General features: G+C 40.9%; 1 protein-coding gene across 1 annotated transcript in view; it reads left to right on the top strand.

The window, feature by feature from the left end:
• The window catches only part of neurl1ab (neuralized E3 ubiquitin protein ligase 1Ab), a 30,961-nt gene extending 17,541 nt beyond the window's left edge, over nucleotides 1-13,420 (top strand). The window contains exons 4-6 of the mRNA XM_044373730.1: nucleotides 4,067-4,783; nucleotides 10,304-10,483; nucleotides 11,129-13,420. Coding sequence (XP_044229665.1) covers nucleotides 4,067-4,783; nucleotides 10,304-10,483; nucleotides 11,129-11,373 — 1,142 coding nt within the window. The 3' untranslated portion in view covers nucleotides 11,374-13,420. The remainder of the gene's footprint in view (nucleotides 1-4,066; nucleotides 4,784-10,303; nucleotides 10,484-11,128) is intronic.
• Nucleotides 13,421-15,013: the final 1,593 nt, after the last annotated feature.

Genomic DNA, 15,013 nt, shown 5'->3' with positions numbered 1-15,013 from the left:
TGCCACAGTAATAAATGAAGATAATCCATTGAGGCTCTTCTAAAATATATTTCAAGATGAGGTGGAGCTGGGCTGTTTTTGGCAGTGTAATATTATGTAGTTTTTCAGTTATATCCTGCACATCCTCCTTTCCCAGTGTTACGCTCACTTTCCAGGGACTGGTTTTTCCAGTGTGGTTAAGAGTTTCTGACTCTGAGGGTTGCAACTTCTTTGAAAAGGTCAATCGAAAACAGGTAGAGGGGTGTTAATCTCTCCATGCACGGGCTATGTTTTGGCATTGGTGTGTTCTTATTTCCACAAAACCAAGACATTCCTCCCTAGTGTATGGCAAGAGTTTTTTTAAAAAAATGTTCCCACAGCCACAATGCTTAATACAAAGCCAAGAGGTCAACCATTGAGTTGAGTAGCTTGAATTGTTCAAAGACCACTTAATTTTACTAGGGCAATTTCAGCCATGCACTTAATCACGTCTGTATTGTTTTCATGCCTGAAAAAAATAAGTGATTCAAACTTTCTGTTGCTATTCAAAAGCCTCAAGGACTTGAACTTTAAAAGTAGAATATAATCACCATTATGTTCAATGGGCGCTATTATAAAGCCACTGGAGCGTCGCCAAATGTTAAAACTCAAAAAGTGTGTCACTTTTAAGCTGCAGTGAATTTTCTATGGATGCCATGCTTAATTTTGTGACATGATTCAGAGGACAAAAGGTAAGACTGCACCTGTCTGTGCGTGAGTGACATTTTAATGAGTGAGTTGACTGAGAGGATCCAGCTCCAAACCCACAACTAGAACAGTTGGCACTTTTACTAGTATAACAAGAAAGTGTTTATACCCCAAATATAGCATAGTGAAGAGATTGTTTGTTGTTGTGCTGATGTTTTTGTCAGACGTACTCTCACAGCCATTTCAGATGAACTGATGTGCATGTTCATCGACACCAACCTTCATGTTCCAAATATATTCATCACATCATCTGTCAATCACAGTTTCCCAAAGCCCAAGATGACCTCCTCAAATGTCTTGTTTTGTCTCGACCAACAGTCCACAACCCAAAGATATTCAGTTTATTGTCATAGAAGACTAAAGAAATCAGAAAATATTCACATTTGAGAAGCTGGAATCAGAGAATGTGGACATTCCAAACGATTATCAAAATAGCTGGAGATTAATTTAATATTGATGATATAAAAGTGGATATTGTTGATACTTTTTCATATTGAACTGTCAATGTTGTAAATTTGCAAATATGGTTGTAAATGATATTTTTTTATAATAACAATGTATCAAATGACAATGTGTCATTTCAAAGGTGCGTATGTTTGTAGTTATAAACCTACAGATAGTTATTATCTGACTGCAGCTCACCTCACCTTTATGGAGCTTTATAGCGAGTTTCAGTTCATTGTTTAGCTGTCCGGCCTGCAGCTATACTGTTCTGGTTCACTCTCAGCACTCTCATAGTGTCTTTTACAGCCACAGCAGGCAGCTGCTTTCAGCGGGAAAAAACTCTGTACACTACCTGCCTAGCACCAAACAGCAAAAAAACACAGCTGGCGACTAGCTGGTGAACACAGTGGAGCATTTAGCAGCTAAAGAACCAGATATTTCCCTCAGGAGTTTGTAGAAAGCAACAACAGAGCTAGTGGAAAGTGAACATTGGACTTACATTCATCAGGTGGACAGAAAATGCAACTCCAAATGAATGACAATGATGCTACAGAAGAAACAGTTTCTTGCAGCCCTGGTGTGGATGTTGCAGTGAATGTTGGCGTACATAAACAGATGTTCATCATAGGACACAGAAGATAAACAGTGTATTGTGTCTCTCAGGCTGCGTAATCTCACCTTATAACTCGATTTTTACTCCTTTGAGACCAAATCTGGGAAAAGGTCATATATATTTATTTGGCTCACGTCTTTATCTCTCATTGTTTTGTCTCCTTTCATCTTTTTTACATCTTTTTTCCCTGCAATAAAACTTTAAACCTTTCCATGGTACTATTCTCCTCATGGCTTGTTTTGACTGCTGCGCTACTCTCAAAACAGAAACTCTAAACCACAGGAAGCCGTAATAGCAAGAATAGAAATTATCTCTTGTATCCCAAAGTCGGCTAACTTTGCCTTGAAGATGATAAGGCTGCTAATAATAAGAGCCTCCTGCTTGGTTGTGGACACTCTTGACTGAGGAACTAATTAAGTTCAAGCAGTTTATCAGTGGCTGGCCGGAGATGTGCTGTCTTTGTGTGATAAAGAGGGGCTGGTGAGGTATGCCCATTCTCTCAAGTGACCATCCCACCCTATTTTTCATCCTCCACTCCTCTGTCGTGCTCCCTCTTCATCCACTTCCCATAAGGGAAGCCCAAAGCAGATTGAGGCTAGGAGCCACACATCTCAGGCATCATGTCACTCATCCCTTGGCCTGTCCCTCCCGGCTCTCCTCAAATGTCCAATCAGGCTAATTTTAACCTGCGTTAGAGGGCTCTGTTAAATTTGGCAGCGTGTCCCTAAGCGTGCCACGCTGCGGATCCATTTGTGCCGACTGTGTGCACGGAAAGACACACTGTGTTTCTGTTTTCTTTTTTGTAATGATGTTCCCATGTGGCTTCTATTTTACAGTCGGCAGAATTAGAATAGGAAGGGCTATTTGTGAGGGTGGTACACCGTATGAGCAGACATGTGATAGACTTTTTAGAATGCCTTTCCCTTTCAGTGATTGGAAAAAAAAAAGCTGCTTTTAGCATCCAAGCGCATAACTGAAAATGATAACAGTGTACAAAGGTAGAGTACATGAAGTCACTGCGGCTGAGGCAGTTTGTTATGTAAACACCTAGGACTTGTGGTTGCTCATTATAGCGGTTTGAAACCCACTGTGTTATACATACACTTCCAGTCCTGGAGAAAAACTGAAGGCAAACTGGCTCCATTAAGAAGTGGCCTTTTAAAAAAATCCAGTCTTAATAATGTCGGCATTTTCACTTTCAGTCCTCCATCAGTGTCTGCACAGGATGTGTTCAACAATGGTGGAAGAACAACATGCATCCTTTACTTAAGTAAAAGTAGCAATAACACAGTGTGAAATTTATTAGTAATACTAGCAAAACATACTTAAAGTATTACAAGTAAAAGTATTCATAATAAAGAAAAATGACCCCTGTCAGTGTTGTGCTATTTGATTATTATTAAGTAGTATTTCATGTTGTAGCTGGTCAAAGTGGAGCTAAACTAACTATTTCATATAGGCTACTGTTGGGTAAGTAGAGAAGGTACTGATCATGAATGTGCTTTGACTGTAAACAGTAAATTTATGCATTAGATTGGCTACGTCCTTCTGTGTAGACCGTTGTAATGATTACAGTAGAAGCATATCTGGTCTGTCAGATGTGCGTGAGATGAAAAACGCAGCTGAAACGCCTTCTGTGTAGACAAGCCTTAAGAAATAAGATCAGTCCTGCCCATTATCACAGGACTCCAAGCTATAGACAGAGTGGGAGGCTCAAACACAGCTGAGCTTTATGGTCTTTCAGTGGCTTCATGTACGTCTCTTATTCAACGTTATATAAACCTGTTACGTCTCTGTTACTGTGATGTAGCCACTGGCCTGCAGCTACAGCATGTTCCCACTTAAAGTCCTGAAATGTTTCTAAATATGTAAACATGGATGTATTTGTTGGCATAATTGAATAACAAGCTTTGCCATTAGAATGAACATGTTTTCAAGCAGGGAAGCCGGAAGACACCATTTGTTTACAGACAGGTATGATGAATGAATAGTGTACAGACAGGCATGTACATGACATGTAAAACAAACCAGTGTTGCACATGAGGATCTGCAGAATACTAAGTGGGTACATAAAGTGATTTTCGGTCCTCTGGACTTGCAAAGATGCCCCACTTGGAAAGATGAAAATAGAACATTTTGTGACTCTATTAGCCACAGTCCAAATAAAGATATGTTCTTCAAATAAATATTAAAAAGCAACAAAAAAGACATTGTGTAGTGATTCAGACTGAAAACCCAGCAAACAAGTGATTACATAACATTTCTGTTTATCTGTTTTCACAGACAGTGAGATGGTCCCCCTGGACTGCTTGCGCCCTCGTTCTTTTGCTGCCACCCACCGAGCCTCTATTCAGCGAAACAGCGATGACCCTCGTCTTTCCATCAGCCTGTGTGACCTGAGCCTGCAGCAGCAGGAGATGCATCTGGAGGAAGATGATGAGGAAGAAGAGCGGCTACAATCCTTAAGCTCATCTTCCTGCCATGTGCCCCAAAACTCTCAAAACTCGCAGCAGTGCTCACTGCTGCCCAGCCATTTGGACACTGATCTGCACTTCCACTCAGTGCATGGCATCCATGTTACTGGGCTGGATAAGCACACGGTGGCGCGGCTGGATCACCGCGGTGACGAAAGGACCCTGGTGTTCACCAGCCGGCCGCTGCACTGCTCAGAGACTGTCTTTGTGAAGGTGAAAGCCGGTGCCACACGGCCTGGTTCTCTTTCTTACGGCGTGACATCCTGTGACCCAGCAACCCTGAGGCCCAGTGACCTGCCATCCAACCCAGAGTCCCTGGTTGACCGCAAGGAATTCTGGGCAGTGTGTCGGGTGGCGGTGCCACTTCACAGTGGAGATATCTTTGGCTTTGTGGTGAATGCAGAAGGGGAGGTGATGATGAGCCATAATGGCATCAGTGCAGGGATGCAGCTGTGTGTAGATAACTCCAGGCCGCTCTGGATGTTCTACAGTCTGCACGGCACCATCACACAACTCAGGATTTTAGGTATGTTCAATTTATCTTCTTTTTTTTTTTTTAAGACAAAGAAAAAGAAAAAAAAGTGTAACTATTTACAAAAGTATGCATTCAAAGTTTGTTGCTAAAAAGCCAAACCAAGATTCAAACATGGGGCCAAGTCCATGAAAGGATTGCGTAGTTTTTGCAGCCGCTAAACCTGCGTAAATGAGACAAAAAGCGTGTAATACACAAAGCACCCGCAATGGGTGACATGCACCACAAGCTGTGCTGCCAAGCAAATAGTGTCATGGTGCACCTGTTCCATTTGCATGCATGTATGTAAATTAGGTAATATTCATACATTGGGTGCAAATTATTCTATACAAATAAACCTTGTTGCAAAAACAGTCTAATTCACAAAGACCAGTGCTATTTGCCACATGCAATTAGGGTGAAGTTATTAGCGTCTTCAGATAGTTGGTGTTAACTGCACGCGCACTCACTCCTCCCTCACTCTCACTCTCTGTCTCTCTTTCTCTCTCTTCAAATCTTCAAGCTTGTGAGGCTTGAATGATATTGAATTGATATTGAATGATATCAAGAGCGAAATCTCCAGACACTGGGGGGGATCAAGTGGGTATGTGGTGGTAGGCTTATCTCGGACTTTCAGCTACTTAAAAATGTCCTGACAGTGCTGATGGAGCTCAGGATTCATCCATAAGGGCTGCTTTATTACAAACAATTTCACCATATAAACCTTGAATCTGGGTGTAATAGCTGATCTGTGTAGATGTGTAGCAGAACACAGAACATTAATTACCGTCACATACTGACTGATTCAGAGTTAATGAAGTTACCGCTGCGGTGTTACGTGCATAAATACGCACAGCCTCTTTCAGTTTGGAGACGCACTTATAGTTTCAGCTGCTGTGTGATGCCGCAGCCAGCTGTGACACACAGCCAGCTGTGGGCTACAAACAGTACATCAATACTGATGTTCCTGTAAAATCCCAGATACATTCAGTGACACCTGAACTACATTATTGTGAGATTCAGACATTAATCTAACGTGTGTCAGACCTGCCTGAGTCACATTAATAGCTGTAGCCTAGTTTGATGGACATTTCAGTAGATTATGTTATAAATCCAAAATACTAGAGAAGTAAAAGAAGCAAAATGTGTTAAGTAAGTAAATGAAGTAAAGGGAAGTAAATGTGTTTTGTATGGTTTAAATCCTACTATTTGGATCAAAAATGGTGCCATCTATTTTTGTCACCTGCAACTTGTTTGTGTTTATAGTTTAGTGTTGGGAGACCAGATTTGGTACAAGCAAAAAGAAAATGTACCAACGTAGATCAACAGATTTCCATTGTTATTTTGTATTAGAATTGGTATTATTTTTTTTATTTTAAAATGGTGTTTCAAGAAATAAGAACATGTTCCAAGGACCTTTACGGGATGTCATTTGTAACTTTCCATTCAGAAATAAAGGCAGTCTGTGATCCTTGAACGACCTTTGGAGGCTGAATTCCCACTCAGCCAAGTCATGAAATAGTTTCTCCTCCTTTGCTTTCTGGGCTGCTCTGTCTGACTTTTTATCAACTCATCTATCTCTTCGGAATTTACATTCGGCTCCCACAATTTGCATATGAATGTTAACTTTGTATCTTCAGCTGATCAGAATTTCTGTCAATTCTGACAGATTTCACATAATGATACCGCAGGATCAACTGAAGGTACTATGAAGTCTGTCACGCCTGTGATGAGATTTTGATATAATGGCTAACAGGTTAAGAAGCTGTTGAAGAAGGTGACTGAATGACCAGCAGTGGCACTGAGTAGTTATACCACTCACATCATTTTCTTCTCCAGGAGGATTTCTGGGTTTTATTGACTTTGAAAGTGAGACTGCAACCATACCATATTGCATGCCATGCATGACCACAGGCTGAAACACAAACATGTTGAGTACATGCTTTTTGATGGCGTGTGGAGAGACAAAGCTGCACATGCCCTCAGTGAGGAGGTACAGTAAATAAGCTTCACCACAGTTTGTGATTCCAATTTGAGTTTGAAATATTTAGTATGACTTGCTCAGTGTTAAGAGTCCTGCACTGAAAGGATTTTAAATTCTTTACTTTTTATAAGATGGAGTCGTAGTCTCGCTCGGACTTACTGTATTATGATGTAGCTGTGAAATACTGCAGAGTGCTGTAAGCACAAATGCGAGTGCTTTCCATTTGTTTACAGTTGCCACAGATAAAGATGTTTATCTTAATTCTTTGGAAACAATCTTCCTTCACCCCCCTGTTGTATTCTGGCTAAATTGATAGTGATTATGTCTCAGCATGTTTTCACACAAAATGTGTAATTACAGGCAAAGTTTTTTGAGAAACTTCAGAGAGGGCCAAAATGCACTAGCATGTTGGAAGTTGTTGATTTACTTTAAATTTGTCTCGTAATTTATTTCTGGGTTACAGTTTCGCCTCTTCTCTCCTCTCTTTCATGTAGTCAGTCACACCAGAGCAGAGGAGGTTATTTCTGTCTTGCGTGGGCTCCCAGCAACCAGCATTATGTATCAGGAGGGGGCCCGTGATAGCTCCTTATGATGCCCTCTATATGCATTATTAAAATGTAATTGCATGGAGGTTTGAGATGCTGGGTTTTCCACCCACAGCCCCATTCCCTTAACACTGACTCTCCAATCGTTGTTCTACTTCCTCTTTTCCTCGTGCAATTTCATCCTCACTCCCCACTCCCCCTCCCCTCCCCCCGCCCCCCTCTCCTGATTCTTTTGGGTATGAGCGTTCTTCGAGTCATTACCCACTCCAGTTGTGGGGAGTGCGTTTGTGACGTCTCCTCTCACCCACACGCTGCAGCCTCACGCCATGAGTTGCCATGGAAACATCTAGCCACTGAGGCAAGTGACAGTTTGTCATGGCTGGGTGTTGTCAAGCCTGTGAAGTGGAACAGATGGGAGTCTGTTGCTTTCACATGGTCATTTTGTCTGTGTTATCTTAGACACCAAGATTTTATCATTTCTTATGAAATATTCATTTTCAATAATGGCCTACTCATGTATTTCCTTATTACAGGTGTCCTGCTGTGGTTTTGTTTCAGTATTTGTTCAGCTTAAAGCTGCTACAATTAGTATTTTTACATTAACAATTGATCTAGAGCTGCAACAATTAGTCGATCAACGTAAAATTAATTTGCATCTATTTTGATAATCAATGGATTGTTTTGAGTCATTTTTTACGAAAAAAAATATAAAAAATCTCTCATTCCAGCCTTAAATGTGAATATTTTCTGGTTTCTTTAGTCCTCTATGACAGTGAACTTTGGGGCTGTTGGTCAGGACAAAACAAGACATTACATCATCTTAGGCTTTGGGTAGCAGTGATCAACATTTTTCACCATTTTCTGACATTTTACCACTTGTATGTGAAAGGGATTGCTGTTAGTGACAAACTCACAGAGAATTATCACCAAAGCTCAAGTTGCCTTTGGCTCTGCAAAGCATTTCAGCTCATTTGTTTGTTTATTTTTATAGCCCATAACTTTTAGTTTTGGTTCACTCTCACCACTCTCAGCAGTTTCCGTTCCAGATGCAGTGGACAACTTTCTTCAGCAAAAAAGCTGTAAGAAAAAGTACCATACATTACCTGACTAGCACCTCACAACAGACAAAGTTAGCAATTAGCTGATGAACATAGTGGAGCACTTAGAAGAGCCAGAAATGTCCCTCAGGAGTCGGTGGAGAGCAAAGCAGAGCTAAAAGAAGGGTGAATATTGGACTCACATTGATTGGGTAGCCAGAAACAAGACTCCAAATGAATACTAAAGTTGTTCTGCACTGTTTCCTAACAAGTTAATAATATCAACCTAAAAGCTGATGCTATATCGGCTTGTTTTCACTTCCCCCAAGTGGCCAAAAAAATCATTTAAAGCCTGACTCTTTCAGACAGTAACGCTAACAGAAAAAGAAATACCCTGATGGGGTGAGTCAGAGATTTTTATGTTTGATAAGCAAGTGTTGAAAGCCACCATACACATGCTCAAGCTCAAATAAGTCTCCCGTGCTGCCTGCATAGCTAAAGACATTTACATACTCGTTCCTGGCTATGCAGCCAGCAGTAATTCACAATATGAGGGAAGATGAAAAGTACACTTGATGAAAGGGTACATGAATAGATATGAAGGTTATCCATTCTGCCTTATTTGGGTCGACAAAGACATTTGCAAACAGCTGCGTTGCCACATAGGTCACGTTAAGTGGGTAATGGAAGGGTGTATAAATGCTACCGTTTGCATACATGACTCTGTATCCACTCTACAATATGAAAATATAAAGAATAAACAAATAGACGACTCTGAAAGCATGTTTCAGCAAAGTGGTACAAACATCCCAGTGCTGACCTTAAATGCAAACACATTCTGGAAAGGTTTTTGCATGGATTACCAAAAGTCCTGTATACATGCAGACTTTGTTGTATTTGTTGATTTTCTGTCCAGCAAATTGGTTGTTGCACGACTAAGAAGCTACTATGGTTTGTTTGTGTAGGCTGAAACTGAGACTGCAGTTGTTGGAGTGGTCCAAGGAAAAGGAATCAAAGTTCAGAGCACGTAGCTGGAGTTATGCAACAAAACTGTATACATTTTTGTATACAAGCAAGCAAGCAACAGACCACATAAATGTATCTTTTTCTCTTCTTATTTTGTCATTTAATTTTTTTCTGCTATTTTGCACCATCTGTGGTTCTTTTTTTAGCCATTTCTCCCCACCACACTGTCAGTGTTGGGAAATTTGGACAAGCAAATTGTGGGATAGGATGTAAACTAACAATATTAGATTATTTGACACATGGAAGGATGGTGGTGCCAAGTAACCGGCCAGCCTGACAGTGTAGCAATATTTCTGCCATGGTCAGTTGAAGGACAATGTGTAAACAACAATGGCTTGTGGCTGCCAGGCAGACTAGATCAGAATTTGTCTGTGGATTCGGGGTTGGTATTCTAGTCTGTGAGGAGAGATGAGCTGCCAATATGAGAACTGATGCCAGAGCCGGTGGTTATGGGGTGCGGATGGGGACGCACCGTATGGGACGGAGAACAGATAGATTGTGGAAGCATTTTGTACCCTACCCAGAGGGATCATGGGCTCATGAACAAGGAGGAGGGGAGTCCTTGGCGTCTCTGAAGAGACTGCACCAACTCAGAGGCTCTTGACTCACTCACACACACCCACACACAGACACTCCGGACTCACAAGTCATCTTCTTGGTGATAATACAGACTTCATGTATGTGTGAGTGTGTAAGAGAAAAAGTGACGGATGGAGAAGGTGAGAGAGAGATGCAACAAGACATCCGCTCTCCTCCGTTTGCTAATTTAAATTATCAGCTCAACTTCCTCTCAGTATGAATGATGGAAAAATTTAATTTACAGTTATGAAAGCGTTGATTTTGTCTCTTTTGAACACTGAAGTCTCTTACTTTCATAGATGATCTTCGTGTTGATAGTCAGAAAGTCTTAAGTGTGACCCAGATGTCTTTTCTGTATTTTCAGGCTCATCTCTGCATCCAGATCTCCGAGGCCCATCAGTTCCCAGTTCTCCATCCTGTACACCCAACACACCCACGATGCTTTGCAGCGGCAACTCAGAGCCCAACCTAAGCACACCTTTTAACATCAACCTCAATTCCAGCCTCAACTCCAACTATCAAACTCTCTTTTCTTCCTCCGCAGGTTTGTGTTCCAATTTACTCTTTTGTCTCTCTATCTTTATCTGTACCTACTTAGGTTCCCCCAGGGTATTGTCATTGTCTTAACAATCAGTTGTCCTAATGACCATCCTCAAAATCTTCATAGAATTGGGGAAAATAAAAAATGCATACAGTGTGCACAATTATTTTCTTATGCCATTTCCTTTCCAGATAGTCATGATTTTTTTTTTCTTCTTTGTTTATGATGCTTTTGTTCATGATTCATCATTGATTAAAATGTAGAGGTCAGGAGGACAGGGATTGAACAGCCAGCATTACACAAACACTGACAGAACAGAACCACAACATTGACTCACAATATGCATGTTAGAATATGAAGCAAATATTTACCTCGGTGATGTGAAGCAGTGATCCCCGACATCACCGCAGTCCCAAGCTACAGACAGCATGACAGAAAAACTCCTGACAAATAATGGCTGTAGAAGCAGCAAGGATTGCAGCGCAAACACAATTATTCCTCCATAAAGTTGTTCTGAAGTGTCATCAGTAGAGGAAAACAGTGGGAGGAAGAGTATTGACAGCATATGGCATATGGAAGAGTATTGCAAATGGTGCCTTGGATATACGTTGCGGTGAGTTGACTGTGTTTCTTTCTCACACACTTCAGGTACAACGCCGAGCTCTCCATTCTCCAGCCACCCAGAGTCCCCTACCTTCCCATCTTGCTCAGGCTCGTGGAGCGACGAATGCACTATCTGCTACGAAAATGTGGTGGACACAGTCCTCTACGCCTGTGGACACATGTGTCTCTGCTACGCCTGCGGCCTCAAACTCAAGAAGATGGCCAATGCGTGCTGCCCCATCTGCAGGAGGACAATCAAAGACATCATAAAGACCTACCGGAGCACGTAGGCTTGTGTTAGACAATGTGTTACATCGTCAGGTTCAGCTCAAGAGGTTGTCAAAGCCATTTAAGACTTTGTAAAGACGGACACAGCACATGTGAAATCCCTGCTTGTTTGTGTGTGCAATCTGTCTCAGGTACTCTACAGCAGGACATTAAACTCCATCATTTAAACATTTTATCTATGTTACGTCAAATGCACACGGTTGGTTCCTACCTGTGACGTCTCAGTAAGGACCCAGCAATGAGATTCATCAGAGACCATTAAGAGAAACAAAATACTCTATGTGCTAGTGCAGTAACAGAAGATTGGACCAAACACATCAAACCTTGACCTACTGTTCTCCAGAGACTGTGTATCTGTTGAAGAGAAAGAGTAATCTGAGGAAGCATCTGACCTACTTCCTGCAGAGAAACCCTTCATTCTGCTGGTGATAGCATTGCTGCTAGCTAGATGTAGAAGGAGTAAAATTGTCAGAGCTGTGGGACAAGCAAGGAGAATAAATCTGTGGTTTCATCAGCTGCTTCTCTACTGCTTGTCAAATAGCATTCGGTCAAAAGACAGTGTTGAATCGATTCTCTGCTAAATCTGAGAGAATAGCAACACAAGACAGTTTAACTTTCCTGAATGTTTCCAAGATTCCAGAGGCCAGTGAGGAATGAGTAGAAAGAAGAAATTGTTGGTGAAATTTTGAAGCAAAATAAGCCATTTTTAATGCAAATTCTCCTGTAATGATACACGATGAGAAGCCTACAACTCAAGGGTAAAGAACTCCTTAAAGGAACTCTGTTTTGTAACGAATGAAGCGTTTTGTCGAATATCTCACTACCTGCTGCCTGTGAACTTCAGGCAGGGTGAAATTGTGTGAAGGGTAAGAATGTGTGAACATCGTCACCATAGAAGGTCACGCTTGCGGTGAATGAGAATGTAAATCTAATCTGTGAAGAGGGAGGAGGCGGAGAGAGGATGTCGTATGTTTGGGATGAAGACAGGGGAGGAAGGGGCACCTTTGCTGTGTGTCTGCACAGTGTTTGATGCAAAGAGACTGTTTGCTCGTTCAGGCACAGAAGATACATCAGAACTTTTATATGAAAGCCTGTAAAATGTGGGATTTGCATGGGGTTGCATGTCCTGCTCCTTGGCAGCGGTCCCCACCATCTCTGGCTGCTCGGTAAGCCTGGTGGATGCTGTAATTTGACAAAACTCATGCAAATAAACATTGGTGGGCAGTGAGGTATTTTTAAAATGCTGAAAGAGCACATACGGATAACGAATAAGCATCTTCATCATTTCTAGTAACCCATGAAACACAATAAGTTACAGATGGCTTTGCTTTCTTCAGGTTACACACTTCTCTTTCTTTTGTGTGTACATTAAATCAGAACATGAATATTTGCTTTCAGTGATGACATATTTTAGTACACTGTGTCTTCAATTGAAAAGAAAATTCACACGTGCAGTCAGTGACGACGATGTAGCTTGTTATTGTGGGACTTTGTGAGAATTTCATTTGCATATCAGTTGCTGAGTGCTGCTCTCCATCAGTAAAAGCCAATTCCAAGGACATTTTCACATGACTAATCTCATACATTATGTACTGCTTTTTGCTAATTAATACAAGCTATTTTCAGGTGTTTTTTCCTTTTTTTTATTTGGCCTTGCTAAAACATTACTCCTGATTTTTTTTTTTTTTTTCCATAGTGTTGACGCTTGTCATATAATTTTCTGGAGGGAAAATGAGCAATTATGTTGTTTGAGTCACAGTTATGTTTTAGTACTGGTGTGCCTTTTTAAAAAGAGAAGTCTGGAAAACCTTTGGCTCGTTAGGCTCCTTTCTGTGAGGAGGTTTATATTAATCTTTAAGTCACGCTTATGTAGTTGTTATGTCTCTGACGTTAGCAGGTAAAACCACACAACCTACCAGTTCAAAGCTGTTGTGTTTGACTTTGAAGCGAATGTTTCAGTGTGCTTAAAGGTATACTATGCAGGATGGTTGGTGTTTGTAAACACAGCGTTCAAAGTTGGCCCCTCCTCCCCGAGCTGAGAGCAGAGCAAGAGAGAGAGAGCGGGGGTGGTCGAGCGAGCTAGAGAGTGAATAAAGACAGTGAGTGGTGCTGGTGAGAACAAAGTTATGAATCAGATAAATAAAACGTTATTCTCAGATTGTTTCATGGCGGTTATGTTCTAAAGCACAAATAAACACGCCCACAACTCCGCACAACGCTGTGGGAAGGTGCTGCATTGCCAGAGTGAATGCAGAGCTTAGTCCTGTCTGTTGTGGCCTCTCTGCTCTGCGTGTGTGTAGTTCAGCCCCACCCTCGGTCAAACAGACACACAGACCTGCAGCTCTTTATACATCCCCTGACAGAGATAGAGAGCAGAGCGGATCAGAGGAGAGAGACGGAGACAGCGATGCTACACTACAAGTCCCAACCCAGATGCTCAGAAGTGTCCCAAACACAGCAAAATAATAAGAAAATACGGGCAGAGGGCAGGGTCTCTGTAGATAAATACACCACCACACACTTCTAGTGGGTCATAAGTGATGATTGAGAGGGATTATTTTTGTATGAGTCTATACATAGTTTTTTAGGAAAATCCTGCATAGTATACCTTTTTAATATCAATGTATGCATTTATTCACTGCTGACGATCAAATGTTTAAATATTGCTTTGTTCCCCTCTGTCACTGCATTGCATAATACTGGAATTTTGTCATTCTCAAGAGAGGCTCCGCTTTTACATTTCTACTTGTTTTATTTTTCTTCCTGACCAAATATATGACCTAGCAGATATATTGTGAAACATTTTCTTAGAAAAATGCTATTAATGACGTTTAGTGTAATAATAACTGTACATTATGAGGTTTATTTATTTTGTCAATGCTACTATAAAGAATTATCACTGTTTGTTTTATATGTATGACTATCATGTCCAAACAGTAAGAATATTGTCTATTTTATTGTTGCATAGTTAAAGATTATAGAAAATTTTATTGCCTTGAAAGGCTCAGTGTTTGTGTCAGCTGATTTTCACTTCAAGATATAGTTTGACATTTTGGGAAATATGTGTGTATATCTGGCAGAGAGTTAGATGGGGTGCTGGTAGGCTGTTATTCTTTGTTACTCTTGGACAGAGCCAGACTACTGTAGCTGTTCCCCCTGACTCCAGTCTATATGCTAAGCTAAGCTAACTGGCTGCTTGCTTAAGCTTTATATTTAACAGAAAGACATGAGAGTTGTATCGATCTTCTTGTCTAGGTTAACTCTCTTTCCCAAAATGTCAACTACACTAAACTATGGTATTGAAAAATGGAATAAAATGTGTAAAGTTGGCATTGATTAACTAATCAGTGGTTAGTCGGTAAAATTATGTTTGTCCTACTTGTGCATATTTAAATTCTATCTTGAATTTGTATTGTAGTGAAGCGGTGTGAATAGTTCCCATATGGTCATAATTTAGACAGCCTGTTTGAAAAGTGAGTTTTTCAAATGTGACCAAATATTTGTTGTCCAAACAAAACCAGCAAGTAACTGCAAGAGGGCATTTGTGCATTTTGGACAAGAAAATCAGCTCATAACTTTGGCTTTCTGGGCTTAGGATTTCTATTGGTCGTTAAAAAAAAAAACATTCTTAAGCTGGTTTCT

The sequence above is a fragment of the Thunnus albacares genome, chromosome 14 (genome assembly GCF_914725855.1).
Source record: "Thunnus albacares chromosome 14, fThuAlb1.1, whole genome shotgun sequence".
NCBI classification, from domain to species: domain Eukaryota; kingdom Metazoa; phylum Chordata; class Actinopteri; order Scombriformes; family Scombridae; genus Thunnus; species Thunnus albacares.
This window is presented reverse-complemented; position numbering and strand designations above follow the sequence as displayed.